The sequence below is a fragment of the Periplaneta americana genome, chromosome 12 (genome assembly GCF_040183065.1).
Source record: "Periplaneta americana isolate PAMFEO1 chromosome 12, P.americana_PAMFEO1_priV1, whole genome shotgun sequence".
NCBI classification, from domain to species: Eukaryota; Metazoa; Arthropoda; class Insecta; order Blattodea; family Blattidae; genus Periplaneta; species Periplaneta americana.
Genome location: NC_091128.1, coordinates 34,560,458 through 34,576,652, shown reverse-complemented (window position 1 = coordinate 34,576,652; position 16,195 = coordinate 34,560,458). Strand labels below are relative to the sequence as shown.

Below are 16,195 nucleotides of genomic sequence, written 5' to 3'. Positions count from 1 at the left end.
ATATGCTTCAGGGGCAGTAATTTGTTATTTTATAGAATGAGCTACAATGATTACGAAGCAGTAAGACAGTTTGTCTTCCTAAACACCAAGGCAGTGGGTAATGGAATTCTACCTAATCGTACTAACAAATGCTATGGATTTTCCCCTGGAACAAGTTGGATATAATATATAAGCTGTTACCTCTTATGCATGAAAACAAAAAAAAAAAATATGCTGAATATTCAAGCCTCAGAAATCTAGACCTGTACGTGAACTATGAGTAATTAAAACAATAATAAAAGCATTGTTCTTAGTGATTACTGCATTTTTGTACTGACTTTAAGCTCAAAATATTATTAGTTTTATTTTAAATATATGTTGTTTTAAAATGCCATACCATTGACTAAAACTGTAACAAAAGTGGCATTAATGTTCTTCCCATGTTAAAACCTTGGTGTTATTTGAAAATGATTGCGTACAAAACATGTCATTTTAGTTCTTGTTAGTAAGTGTAACAAAATTTGTTTCATAATTTGTATTTGTCAATTATGTTACTCAATAATGAACTAATACATATTCTAAATTGAAAGTTGAGCTTATACCATCGTAAGCCTGCAAATGCCTCCATACGTAATTAATCTCGCATGGACATGCTACTGACTTATCCTATTCATATTAAAAACGAAATCCAATTAAGAAGCCAAAACACCTTATCTCCATTTCTACGTATTTGGCGGAAATATACTGCCTAAATTAAACACCAAAACATTTTCCTTCTCTCACAAACTCAAAATACATCGAAATGTTGCATAAAAATACAGTGCAACATTGTTGCATGGACACAAACGCGTTTTTGTGATTTTCTTAAAAACAGATCTGGAGGAGATGTGGTATTTAGCTTAATGCAGCAGTATTGTTCGAAAAAAAATATTCTAGCTGGTAGTAGCCAACACTTACATAAAGTCATCTAGAAAGAGATACAAACTTGCAACCCCCTCCATTTTATGTGATTGTCATTTGATTTTCATACTTAGCAAAATGCTTGTACAGCGACCTGGAGCAGGTTAATACTACTACCATTACTACAGCACTTCTAATATTACCAATACTGCTGTTGTTGCGACTTCATTTCTCAGATATCATTGTAATGCATATGTTTAGTTTCCACAACTGTAACAAATTTGACATACTATCACAGCATAAAATTTAATAACTTCTTTGTACTTTAGTGCACTCTTAATACGTATGGCCATTGAGTTCGAAATTCTTTTCAAATATATAATAGATATTCTCTTATCATCTGTATCAAAAACTTTTGAAAATTTATGAATTCAGTGGAGTGCAATGTATAAATTCAGAAAAAAGATTCTTCATTCTTTTGTTTTTAAATAATCAGTTTGTTTATTTCTCTTGCAAAGCTGCTTCATATTATTTCAGCATTTTTCATTGTGTGCAAGACAACAATTTATATAAATTTTTAGGTTGATTGTAGTTGGATGCAATGAACAACAGTTTGGAATCCAGAAGGCACAAATTTTTTTGTTTCGTTTTTGTTGAATTGGACAGATATCAGCATTATGCCACATACTGGCAGTTTCGTCCTTCCGTACAGTACGTGTGCGACTGGTCCAAGAGTTGCAACTTTCGATATGGGGGATTTATTATTCTTCAGTTTCTCATTTACTTCCAGAGCGTTCCCAGGTTTATAGCCTCAGTATTTGTTACTTTGTTTCCTTGTGATACTGCAATAATTTTCGCAGAAAACAAGCAGACTGAGACGTTGTTCTAATAAATTCTTGAGTAATTTTTTGTTCTTTAATAGATTACCTCTTATTTTTCATTTGCAGCATTCTTTAATTTTAGTGGTTGCATTTCATTATGGACTTTTCTTTTCTTTAACTATCCTTCTTTCACATTGATCTTTCTCCATAATTAAAGTTACTTCTTTCATTAACAACGTCTTCCAAGATACACATACACGTCGTCATTTTGAACTATACATTCAAAATTTTTATCTCTGGTGGCTAATACATCTATTATCAGGCACTACATCTCACTTGAAGTTATGTTTTAGAAAAGGACAATTATTGCATATATCTCAGGTCTGATGAATGAAGTATGTTACTAGTCAGTGATGTAATAATATCAATATAAAATTATAAAAATAAATCATATTTGTCTGTTGTTGATATTTAGGTGAGAACTTCGAGCTTGAACGCACGAAAACTACGTAAATTAATGTTTTCATTTTCTCAAGTCTCCCTTATTGAATTAAGTTCAATATTTGCGAGCTTTTCACATCTACATTTACAAGAACTACCTACTAATTGGATGTCTTGCCATTTTTTTTTAATTTTCAAAATTTTAGCATTTTTTGTACAACCAATCACCAGTTCCCTCCTTCCTGCCACTTTTAAAAAAATATTTTATGTTCGACCATGCCGAAATGTAATTATACACCTGGTAGTAGCCCTTTAATGCACCTCATTAAAGTACACCTATTCGTTATAATTCAGTTGTTCAGCCAATGAGAAATCACCATTGTACCATTATAAAACCGCAAGTATCGGTTATTCTCGGATATGCAATCGAAAGACAAGTAGCGAAAAGTCACGGAGGCTGGAAATCCAATACTGTCACGGAAGGTTATGTTCTGTTACTATAATAATTAGCGTTAATTGTAAATAATATTCAAATAAATTCAATTTGTCATCTCGTTTTTCAATTCTAAATCAATTTCCAGATTATATCAAGCCTAATTAATGTTCATGTTATTCTCTAGATTATATCAAGGTCAATGACATTCGTGTCTCGGAAAAAATCAATACTTTCGCTTGCGCTCGTTTCATAAACAAACATACTTGCGTCTTAAATACTACCATTACAGGCTCGTTGCATAATGTACTATTAAATGTGTTTTGTCTGGGCTATTCCAATATGTTGTAACAACAGCGTGAATCAGTATCATTAAATTATTTGCAGCGTATTTCAATTTTTCTGAAAATGTCCACTAAAAAATATTTTGTTTATATTTTTCTATTAATAATAGGAAAAATGTATTAATCCCCATAGTACAACATATATAATAACCTATATACAACACGACATAGAGTATATAATAATCATGCAAAATTTATGCAATTATGTTTAATAGTTTTTTTAGTTACGAGGGAAATAATTTGAACATTTTAAGTTTCGGAGAATGAGCGACAAACTTCCAACAGGTGGTGCTGTGTAGTACTCTCCTGGTGCATATTTTGGCCATAACTCGAAAACTAATAGAAATATTTAGGAAGTTCCTTGAAAGACAAAAAGAAAAAATGCTGTACTTCACATTTTCAGTGAAGTTGGGTGTCCCCACTTTATATATATATATATATATATATATATATATATATATATATATATATATATATATATATATATATATATGAAGTTGCTATTCTTTTTTTCAGATTACACCATGACTTCCTTATTGTAAATTTCATTCCAAGGTCGCTGTTGATGAAACTTGTATGACTTGAAATACTAAAGATATTACATTATGATTCAAGAATTTACTCACTGTACAATGAGTGAAGGCCAGAAACCTGCTGATTGTGATTCGTTGTGCATTTCATACACTTATTTATGATTTTATTGTCATTGTACACCTTCATTATTGTATAAACTGATTGTTATTTTCATCATAGCATTCTAGGTACACATGAGAATAATGTGTCATCCCAATGCAATGGTATGCATGACCACGTGACGTTGGGCCGAACATGCGATAGTTCAGTATCTTCAGGAGAGCAGGCTGCCTTAAGTTCTTCTGAATTGCTTAATTTTGACAACCTGTGCAGAAGGAAAGATAATAATTTAAGGAGACAGTTTCGTAGGCACACACCTGAGTTCTCAAGTCTCATTAAAACTGTAGACTGTTTAAACAAGTGTGATAATATTGACAACGATTCAGCAAATTCTTTGTCTCTTACATGTGGATACAAAGTCAAAAAACAATTCGAATGTGATGTGTGTGGAAAGTGCTTCACTCGCTTGGAACATCTAAAAAATCATGCACGCGTGCACACTGGCGAGAAACCATTGAAGTGCGATGTATGTGGAAAGTGCTTCTCTGTGATGGGACATCTAAAAGAACATATACGTGTGCACACAGGTGACAAGCCATTCAAATGCGATGTGTGTGGAAAGTGTTTCTCCGGTTTGGGAACTCTCAAAAGCCATGCACGCATTCACACAGGCGAGAAACCTTTTAAATGCATCCAGTGTGGAAAATGTTTTTCGCAGTCGGGACACCTCAAAAGTCATTCACGTCTCCACAGCGGCGAGAAACCATTCAAATGCGATGTTTGTGAAAAGTGTTTCTCAAGTTGTAGAGATCTCAAAACTCATTCATTCAAGCACTCTGCTGAGAAACCATTCAAATGTAATGTTTGTGGAAAGTACTTCACGTGTGCTGGAAGTGTCAAAATACATGCACGCCTGCACACAGGCGAGAAACCATTTAAATGCGATGTTTGTAAAAAATGTTTCTCGCGTTCTTCTGATCTCAAAACCCATGTACTCTATCATACAGGCGAGAAACAGTTTAAATGCGACGTATGTGGAAAGTGCTTTTCGCGTTCCGGAGCTCTTAAAAGTCATGTACGCCAACATACGGGCGAAAAACCGTTCAAATGTAAGGATTGCGAAAAGCGTTTCTGGCGTCCTGGCGATCTTCAAACTCATACACGCCTTCATACGGGCGAAAAACAATTTAAGTGTGATACTTGTGAGATGTGTTTTTTTCGTTCTGGTGATCTCCAAAGTCATGTACGCTGTCACACGGGCGAAAAACCATTCAAATGTAATGTTTGCGAGAACCGTTTCTGTCGGCCTGCAGATTTGAAAACACACGAACGTTTACACACAGGCGAGTCGCCATTCAAATGCAACATTTGTGGTAAGGTTTTCCCGCGTTCGCAAGGATTGAAAAGGCATGGGGTTGTTCACACTGGAGAGAAACCATTTACATGTGATATCTGTGGAAAGAGTTTCACGCGTTTAGCGCAACTCAAAAGCCATTCTCGTCTTCACACGGGGGAAAAATCATTCTTATGCGATGTGTGTGGAAAATGTTTCTCGGAATTGGGATCTCTTAAGACCCATTCACACCTGCACAGTGGTAACAAACCGTTAAAATGCGATATTTGTCAAAAGTTATTTTCACATTGGAGAATTTTTAAAATACATACACTTGTGCACACAGGGGGCACACCATTTAAATGTAATGTCTGTGGGAGGTGTTTCACGCGTTCGGGGCATCTCAAAAGCCATGCAAGCGTACACACTGGCGAGAAACCGTTCAAATGTGATATATGTGGAAAATGTTTCTCCCGTTCTGGATATCTGAAAAGCCATGCACACCTGCATACGGGGGAGTCGCCCTTTAAGTGTTATGTTTGTGAAATGTATTTCTCATGTTCGGGAAATTTGAGAAACCATGCACGACAGCATACTGGTGAAAAACCATTCCAGTGCAATGTCTGTGGAAAGTGTTTTGCGTTGTCTTCTACTCTCAAAATTCATGGTCGTGTACATTCTGGCGAGAAACCATTTCAATGCAATGTCTGTAGAAAGTTTTTCTCGCAATTGCAAAATCTAAGATCACATTCACGTCGCCATACCGGAGAAAAGTCATTCAAGTGTGATGTATGTGGAGAGTCCTTCTCGAAATCGCAAAACTTAAAAAATCATACTCACCAGCACAGAGTTCACAAGCAATAAGATTGTGATGCTCCTTCAAACTTATCCTTTGTATTTGGACAGCTCATTACTCGTGCAAGTCCATGGAGAATAAAAGTAATTTAAATGTTATTTTTGTTGAACTTATTCCTTGATATCAGAACGTCTAGCCGTTTCACATAATAGCTCGCGCATAAGGTTTGAAAGCCTGGTTAACGTCACTTGGAAAGGGGAGAGAACTGAGTGAAAACGACAAAGATTGTGCACTAAACATCTAATTGAAAACATTGACCTCTGATGTTGAGTCGCTACTCGGAGTCCTCAAGCACTGCTATTCCATCCATTTCATTGTCACAGTTGGAATTACTAATTATTGTCATAATCACTGATACAACAGAGATTTGTAATAATGGGATCTATGATGTCATCAGGAAATAACTCTCAATTCATATAATCTTTCTCAATTTTTTTCTAACATTTTCACAAAGAGGATGCCGATTTCATTCGAGAATATTTCCTCAGTTAACTTCTGAGCTTTTCAAATTAGTAGTGTGTATGATTAGTAGGCTCTTCCCCCTTGATACCGACGCTAGAAGTTCATGTGCTGAGGTGTCGCTCCTCCGAGATTGGCTGTGCAGATGGGATAACAATGCATGACTCATCGAGATACACATTTCTTCTCTCAGCTCGATAATTATAAATTCGCCTGTGGTAGGTAGTTTATCCTCTTCTTTTGAACTCTATCTTCTAGTCCCAGGTATCACAGTTTCCTCCCATTCTGACAGCGCCATGTTGAGATATTAGCTCACGATACTGCTCAGCATTTACAATGCTTTCCATGGTTCGAAGCCTTCCAGACATTAATACAGGTTGGTACCGTGGGTACATGTTGGTTTGTAGCGTTACTTGAAGAAGAGATCCCATTTACACTTTTAACAATTATTGCAAATGTTAAATTAGGAAACTCTAGAACAATTATTGCGGATGTTAAATTAGGAAACTCTAAGTAAATGGAAAATTGAAAGTTACAACTTAAAATTAATACACAAAACTATAACATAGCCTAATCACTGCAACCAATTTACTTTCATTGTTCAGTCTTTACTCACAAATCTTTTTCCAATTATAGGACACTAGGCTCTCTTTCTAGCCTTGCGGGGAGTCACTTTAACTGGTCTGTCATCCATTCTGAAAATGCGTTACACTAGAACTACTCCAACAAAACCAAACAGTGATATTCGTATAAAGAGGGCTGAGGGGTGAAGATGTCACGTGATAGCAATCCGACCATGCTATTAACTGATATAGATTGCTTACCTTTACTCCAGTTTTTAAAAATAATAAATATGTTTTATTTAACGACGCTCGCAAATCCCGAGATGATATCAGCATCGCCAGTGTGCCGGAATTTTGTCCTGCACAAGTTCTTTTACATGCCAGTAAATCTACTGACATGAGCCTGTCGCACACTTAAATGCCATCGACCTGGCCCGGGATCGAATCCGCAACCTCGGGCATAGAAGGCCAGCTCTCCAGTTTTGAAAAGGTTGGTGCACTTGGGCATCAGTGAAATCAATGAAAATTGTTAATTTTGCAGTAAACATAGATATTGAAATCGGATTTTATCTCGGAAATTTCCAGGTTAGATCTGCTTCCTAACATCCATGTCCATAAAATAGTTGCAGTTATATTCAGCGGCAAATCTGCATATGATGAGAACCAAGAAAATATCGCTGTGCATTGTAGGGGAAGCTGTTGTACATGGGAACAGTTTTTTTATTTAGATTTTTTAAAATGTTGTATAAGCTTTTATAGCTGTCTATTATTAACAACAATATCTTCGAATTGTAAAGTATATTAGAAAAAGATAAGGTTTCAATTAAATAATTTTTTGTAGAGATTTTTTTTAGTTTTCGTGAAGTGCTACATACTGTCCCTACGTACATAAGGCTGATGTACATTGGGACACAGGGTGATGTACTTTGGGACATGATTCAACATAATGTAACTAATATTTTATGAAGTTTATAATTATACAAAATACAGACAATTTACTGTTTTCTAATTATTGACAGGTTTTTCCTTTAAATTTAATGCAATAACAGTAGTGATAATGTTACTAAGTTTAAATTTTAAAATAATTCTCAATTTTTGACAGAAAACAATATTAGGCTTTCCAATTAAATGAATTTATTTTTATCGAAAGGGCGTATCCTTCAAATTGCATTTTTAAAACATACTTCTTAGTGCTCCTTCAGCTTGAACCTTTTCTATGAGAAGGTGAGGAAGATTGTTCACAATATCCTCTGAAGGAAGGTCAAATATTTCTGATTGCTCATCCTGTAAAAAAAAAATTGTCATATTTAGTAAACTTCTATAGATACTGAACTTCAAATTCTCTTTCACAAATATTGTTACAAATTCTACCGACAAAAAAAATTATAATTAGTCTGTCTCTTTCCTGCCACACGAATGAGAACAAAATTTTCTTCTCTCATTTCTTCTAAATTCGCTCAAGCAATCAACTCAGTGCCATTTACAGTTGAAATGGCATCTTCATCATCATTATCATTAGCACTAACATCTTCCTCGACTCATCTGCAGTCTCTTCAGAATTATCATCTGGAAACAACTTCTTCCGTTTCTGAACTTTATTCATCATATTTCTCTTCTCACTCATTTTTCTTTCTTCTATATCGGTTTTCTCTGGCGTATCTGTTAAAATGCATACCTGTCCTTTTTTAGGATTATGAGTTATTCTTTTCCTGGGAGGAGCATAATTTAGCTTTGTCAGGGTGTGTCTCTTGATTTTTAATTTGCTGCGTGATATTTCTACTGAAGTTGAAACCCCATAAAAGTCATTGCTAAATACTGTTTTTGATTACTGATCATCAGAGTAATTTAGTTACAAAAATATTTAAAATATAACGAGGTCCACCTGAAGATAGTTGTCCCCAGGTACATCATTCCTAGATACATCAGGAGCCAGTAAAATAAATCTCAGCAAGTTTTCAAAACTGGGGTTAGGAAAACAGGCCAATAACTACATGGATTCGTAGCTGGAATAACAAGGTTTAAAAATATAGATGTAAGTTTTTAATCGTGTATGTAAAGAATTAATTAAAAAAATTACCTACATTTTAGGTTCAAAAAACAGACTTTTAAAATTAAAATCTCTCCAGATTGCTTCAACAAAAAGTAAATCATTCGCAGAATAGCTAAATGATGGTCAAAGGGTGGTCAACTGCGAAAAAAAAATTCCACCACATAACCTTGAAAATAAACAAAAGTTCACAGGTACAACAGCTTCTAATATCGCTGGCTTGTACTAGAGAGTGGCATCTCGTGCGAGAGAAAGATGGCGATACTGGTGGGAGAAGGAGGAGATATGCATTTTCCGGCTTCGTTAACATTTATTATGTCGTAGCTCCTATGATAGTCAATCAATCGTACTGTAATTTTTATGATTATAAAATCAGTATCTAAGAAATACATAAACAAAATTCTAAATCAAAATCTTTTTTGAAATGAGAGAAAAAAATTGTAACTTCAAAGTGATGGGTTCAAAATAGACATTTATATCTTCAAAAGTTGGTAAGCGGCGAACTCTTTTGTTTTTCACTTTAGATGAGGGTTCAAAGCAAGAGAAATGTTGATAAAGAATGGAAATTGCTTTTAAAAGTTGACCCTATGTAAAATCTTTATTGGTTTCCGAGTTATGGCGAGTATTATGGACGTTTCACACTAGATGACACACACACATGTAGCAGTATGCATGGAACATGATGCATGCATCGAAGAAGAGTAAACAAACGTCTTTAGGTGCTGCTATTCAAACAAAATAACGCAGGACGCAAACAACCTGATGCATGTGTCTTGCATCAACTCAACATGTTGATTCTTTGTGTCGTGCTTCATGCAACCTGGTCCCTACAGTCCAGAGTTCAGTTCGGTTCACTGTGCACTTCCCGATCATGAGGGACGACCAGAAATTTAATGTAGAGTTTGTAGGTGTGGTGGAAAGGTATCCAGTTATTTACGATTATACAAGAGCAGACTATTCAAAGAAGAATGTCATAGATAAAGTTTGGGCGGCGATAGCTGCAGAAGTAAAAGATAGACCGAAGGAGAATTGTTCGAGTAAGCAGCTATTTAGTACTCGTATATTTTATCTATCTATCTATCTATCTATCCATCCATCCATCCATCCATCCATCCATCCATCCATCCATCTGCGGAAATTATTTCGTACTGTGGCATCAGTGTTTGGATTATTTTCCACGGCAGGTTGGCGCATTTTTCCGTCTCTTGTTTTCACAAAATTGTGCAGAATACATGTACACTTGATAATATCGTTTCTAATTTACAGTTAATTGCTGTGTCCAGTTCTTTAAATTTAGAATATAACATCCCAAATGCACATTTTACATTCTTTCTAGCTCTAGATAGCCTGTAGTTAAAAACACGGCGCTCCTTTGTCAATATTCTCTTGGAAAATGGCCTCATCATATTATGCTTTGACAAGGAAAATGCCTCATCTGCGACGAAATAGAGTGGAAAGTTTGGTGGTATCTTCTTCTGTTGGTAACGGGCAAGGAGGTGGGAAATTTGTCCCTTCATTAACAACCTGGTACATGTCAGAATATTTTTAGCACAGTACCATCACTAATTCTACCCATGTCTCTAACAGAAATCGTAGTGAAAAGTCCATCAACCTCAGAAAAAAAGCTTGATCCTGAGTTAAATGGGTGCCTAACTCTCACATGTTTTCCGACTATACTTCCCATGCAGTTAGGAATATTCCACAGTTCTTCGTATCTCTTAGAAGTTTGCAGCTAATTACACTTCTCAGGGAACTTCATGGACTTATCTTGAAGTGAATTCCAAATCACCTTTGTGGTTTCTGAGATAATTCCACTTATTGTTGAAACTCCTCGGAAAGACTGATACTGCAGTGCAATAAAAGAATGACCAGATCCCAAATATCTATTCCTATTACAAAAAAGAGCAATTTGAATAATAGTAGTGCCAAATCTAGGGAATCTTGTAGGACTATTTTCAAAAAACTACAAATAATGCCCATGGCTTGCCAGTATATCTTTTCATTAATAATCTTCCTCTTATGTAATCGTGAAAACTTTGTAACTAATTCAACAGTTCCTAGCATAAATACACGTCAAAAAAATTACTTTCATACTCCATTGGCAAGTCTATCGTGCTATCAAAAAGGAGTGCGTTATATGGCAGTAAAAATTTTTAATAGCCTCCCTATCGATATAAAAATGAAACTCAAAACCTAAGATTATTTAAGGCCAAATTAAAGAAGTACCTAATTTCTCACGCCTTCTATTCTGTAGGTGAATTCATGACATTCAATAACGCTTCATGAAATTGATACTAACACTTTGTGTTGTACTAGTAGACTATATTGTAAATCTCTTCTGTATATATTTCATCTAGACTATGACTATAAATTAAGACTTTATAACAGTATTAAGTTTTTTGACTTGTTCCATATTCTAGCTGTGAAGCAATTTATGAATACCTTGGAATGTTAATAAATACAATACAATACAATCTGAAAACAGAGTATATTTCTAAACTATTGCATACTGTTACATTGCTATCAATATAACATATCACATTTTTTCTTCTAGGATATGACTGCAAAAATCGATGGAGAGTGATTTGGTCATCTTATGTATGATTGAAAAAGAAGAAGATAAGGAGTCAGTGAACACAAAGAATTTTACGTCACTCAATGTATGCAATTTTTGCTGCCATTCACTAAGTCCAGAATATGAGTAAATATTTTACCATATTAACAATTGATTTTGTCTCCATACATAAATTGTTATATTTCTGTTTATTATTATATTAATTTCGAATATTAGCAATGTAAATGTGTCATAATTTTCGTCTTTGCATTGATTTTTGTGGATTATACTGAATAAAGTCATATTTTCTTAGGCAAAGCAGAAATATCCCATATGTCAACGATCGCAAACACTCAGAAGATACTGAGATAATAATAATAATAATAATAATAATAATAATAATAATAATAATAATAATAATAATAGTTTTATTTTCCCTGGCAGAGTTAAGGCCATCAGGCTTTCTCTTCCACTCAACCAGGATAAAATCACATACAAAAAAATACATATCGGTATACAAATATTAACTTAAAAATAATAATAAACATAATTAAGTAAAAAAGAGAGATTGAATACATATACACAATCAGTATTAACTTTAAAATAACAATAATAAAAAATATATATATATATATAATACAAAAGAGACTGAATACATAATCACAAACAGGAAAATACATCTAGTATACAGTATTAACTTAAAAAAAAAAAGAATTAATACAAATGAATATAATCTCACAACTAAAGGAATGGTAGAATTAGTATGATCAGCACAGCACATGTTACATTGAGACAATGACAATTACCTAGATATAAGTGTTAATGGAAAAATAAAGTAATGACTGTGTAAAATAATAATAATAATAATAATAATAATAATAATAATAAATAAAAATGATACCTAAAAACTAATTCTTTGCATTTAAAATATATCTAAACAACCTAATTTTAAACAACTGAGGACTAAGACTACCCTTGATTTCGAGCAGCAGCGAATTCCATGAGCGGACCATGGCTATTGAGAAAGAACTTGGGTACAGAGATGTCTGATGACGTGGTATTGATAGCAACAGATTGTGCTGTGAACGTGTATTTCGATTATGATGTGAAGTTAGGAGAGTAAACCGAGAGGCAAGGTAGTTGGGTGTGGAATCATGTATAATTCGATATAGCAGGCAAAGAGAATGTACTAAACGTCTATCTTGCAAGCGGAGCCAGGAGAGTTATAGAAAATGTTCCGATATATGATCATGTCGGCGGATATTGAAAATAAATTGGACGCAGACATTATGTACATTATGTAATGGCAGGTGAGGTTGAGGTTGAAGATGAAGAAAGTAATCTTATGGCTGGAATGTATAAGGAATCAGATGAGCTCCCTGGCGGCTCATTCACCAATGGTAGGAACAAAAAGGAAACACCAGGGAAGAGAAATGGATGAGTTTGAAACGAGGACACTCGAATATTATGAAATGAGAAAAAGCAAATCAGCCGAATCCCCTGATCTGCATTTCTTCATAGGTTTGCTTCCTTGTATTGAAGACTTTATGTCAGAGGAAAAACTTGAATTTCAAAAAAGTGTACTGAATGTGATATCCAATATTTATGATTAGTGGATACAACAATCATATGATCTAATGTCATATGATTCAGGGAGCTCTAGTGGTTTGTCTGCTTTGGCCCATGGCAGTCAATCCATCAACCCGAATAAGAATAATCCTCCAGCAGACCATCAGTACTAATTTAGTGGTTATATTGAACAAAATTCCTATTAAAATTCATAATAATATACACAGTGAAAGTGATACAACTGTGCAGGTAGAATGGGGCGATAGAATACATTAAAATAAATAAACTATTATGTGCTTTGTAAATTAATTTCATGGTTAATTAGAAAATTAGGCCAAAAGTCTATGTGCTTTGGCACCAGCGCACGTACGAATACACTTGAACTCAGGTCTGAATTGCAGCATTTCATCTCTTTGTTACTCCACTAGGGTTGCCAGACTTCCTAATGGCAAGAAATAATTACATGTGTTAATCTTTTTATTTAATTCTCAAGAAAGCCGTCCATTTTATTGAGGGCTGTAAAGGGATAAATCATTCCTTATCAGTTTCTCTAAGTAAAGAGTAAAAATCATAATAGCACAGATAACTTATCTAGTAAAACAAGAAATAATCTGTTAAAATCTGCACAGTTATATTACTACTTATTGTATAAATACATCAGTTCAAATATATGTTGTTATTTTGACACTTATCTAGGTATATTTTATTGAATGGATAATGTTTCTGTGCATACCTAAGTGTAATGAGTTATCTTTCAGCAGGACAATTGCACAGCAGTAGTTAGTATCTTCCTTCTCAATGGCTGGGGTTACAAGATTCAGTAGTTCTTCAAATGATGTTTTAGACATTCTGTAATATTCTGCGAATTTATCTGGATGCTGCGCTAACTCTACTGATAAAACACTACAAGCACCATGACTTTCAACGTTTTGAATCAATAGTGGATGAATCCAAAATTTACGCCTTTTTTGTCGCCTTCTGATTATTGACAATAGCAAACGATCATCATCAGCTGACGACTCCATACTAAATGACTCATTAGCTCTTGCAACATAGGTATTATCGTGTGCGAACATGCATGTTGCAGCATTATGTGTCATGCTCCATATGCCATGCATCATGCTTCTTGCATCATCCGTTGTGAAGCTCATCTTAGAGGACCATTTTCGCTTAGCAGGATGCAAGACTCAAAAGTTTGTCTGTTAAAAGAGAAAGAATACTAGGATATTAAACAAAAGAGACTCGTAGATCTAAATATCAAGTTGTCATGCGTGGCTGTTACTGTAAAACAAAACTTTTTGTCTCTTTTTTATCATTACTACTAATTGCTTTACTCAATGGCATGGTGTAACAGAAATATTCCTTCTTTGCTTCTTGTGCAACATACAAAAACGAAGGTAGAATCATAAGATTGTGTGGAGTGTGTTTTTCTTTTCTGTTTTCTTGTAACTACGTGTCTTGTGTGATGCAGATGTTCTAAACAATAGCGCTCTTCTTCCAGAATATGTTAAGTTCAAACACTGCACTATAACTGGTATCTTTAGAATAATTAATTATACAGAGGGATTGGTTTGACCTAAAATGACGGTATTTTTCGGACATACTTAGAATTTCATTATCTTTATATCTGACAAGCTGCTGAACTTCAGAATTCAATAAATGTCTGACCGCCAATGTCCCATTTGACAATGATACTTCTTTATTAGGGAATGCTGCGCTTCTCTGCTTTGCGGGAGCTGTGAATCTGTTGAAGACCATATGCAGGAGATTTGCCGCGGAGAATAGATATGAATTGGGCCAATGAAAAAGAAATTCTAAGAAAGTGAAGATATTTGGCTCTGTTTGCTATGACACAACCCATACAAATAGAAAAGAAGAGAACTTCACTTATGTTACATATTTATTATCCAGAAATTGAGCGATGGAGGAAGATATTCGAATGAAAATTGCAAACTTTTCTTGATATTTGTAACAATATTATGTATTCGAGAATTGGAGATGCCCTTTAAGTATGATTTTTTTTTTGTGTTAGTGCTCGGTAATGGCAGTATTATTTAAATGAAATAATTGTAATGAAGTTACTTTTATCGGTAATGAAATAACGAAAATATCATTACTATTTTTGTCACTTGTACTGTAATATTTTGTTGTAAGAATCTCAGACAATGAAGTACCATCCTTATTTATAATAATGATTTCAAATGTTATTTCGATTACTTCAACAATGCATTAAGCCTGCTCATATCCACCTGATTCATTGCAGCAATTGTAAAAAATGTAAAAGGAGAAATGTCCTTGTAGGGCAATGTTAAACATTTGGTACCAGTACACTGTAGCTACCTTCAGACTCATTAGAGGTCATGATTGTTTAGGCAAACATCTCCACAAAATTGGAATACTTCCATCACTGGACTGCCCTCTGTGGTGCAATGAAGAGGAACAATATGTGACGTACTTTCAAATTTAGACCTTGCAATTGGTGCAGTGGTTAAAAACCATCAATGTTCATGTATTAAAACTTGTTTTTCTTTATACTGATGTTTTGTGACATTCCCTGTTCTCCTGCAACACTCTTGATATATTTCCACTGTGCTGTTAATCTTTCTTTATTCTTAATGGCATGTATGTTGAGTTGTCTAGTTGAAGTAAATTAATATAAATAATTATAGAAACGATTTATTATATTTCATTGGCATCCATTTCAAGAGGGCTACAGATCATTATTTCCTCACAGATGAGAAAAATGTTATGTTTTATTTAACGACACTCGCAACTGCAGAGGTTATATCAGCGACGCCGGATGTGCCGGAATTTTGTCCCTCGGGAGTTCTTTTACATGCCAGTAAATCTACTGACATGAGCCTGTCGCATTTAAGCACACTTGAATGCCATCGACCTAGCCCGGGATCGAACCCGCAACCTTGGGCATAGAAGGCCAACCAGGTCGATCACAGATGAGATATTCTAGGTCTGGAGAAGGTATCAGAACACAGTTATAATTTTCTTCAAATGTAACTGTGCTTTGATAACTGTAATTGTAACTCTGTTACTTTTTCTGATACGTAACTGTAACCTAGTTACTAATCAGCAAACTCTGTCCATCTTGTTTACAAAGAATCCAGCTAATGCCTGATATTTATACTCTTATAAATCATTTCATATCCAATGTAACTAATGATATTTAAACGGCTCATTCTCTATCCAGTGATTTATAAAAAACCTTTTTTCAAAAATACAAGTTATTGAGAACAGTGAAAAAAATA

The 16,195-nt window shown here is 34.5% G+C and overlaps 1 protein-coding gene across 13 annotated transcripts in view; it reads left to right on the top strand.

Annotated features, from left to right (window-relative positions):
• LOC138710224 (zinc finger protein 845-like) overlaps positions 1-15,864 on the top strand; it is a 67,324-nt gene extending 51,460 nt beyond the window's left edge. For 6 of the 13 annotated variants that reach the window (XM_069840888.1, XM_069840884.1, XM_069840887.1 and 3 more), the window contains one exon: positions 3,672-3,806. Coding sequence is in view for 5 of the 13 variants with exons in the window: in XM_069840885.1 (XP_069696986.1) it covers positions 3,672-5,748 (2,077 nt within the window). In the remaining 8 variants the exon portion in view is untranslated. Of the gene's footprint in view, positions 1-3,671; positions 7,630-11,363; positions 11,716-14,638 lie in introns of those variants that run through there. The other 7 variants (XM_069840885.1, XM_069840892.1, XM_069840890.1 and 4 more) reach the window with 5 other exon arrangements.
• The last annotated feature ends 331 nt before the right edge of the window (positions 15,865-16,195 follow it).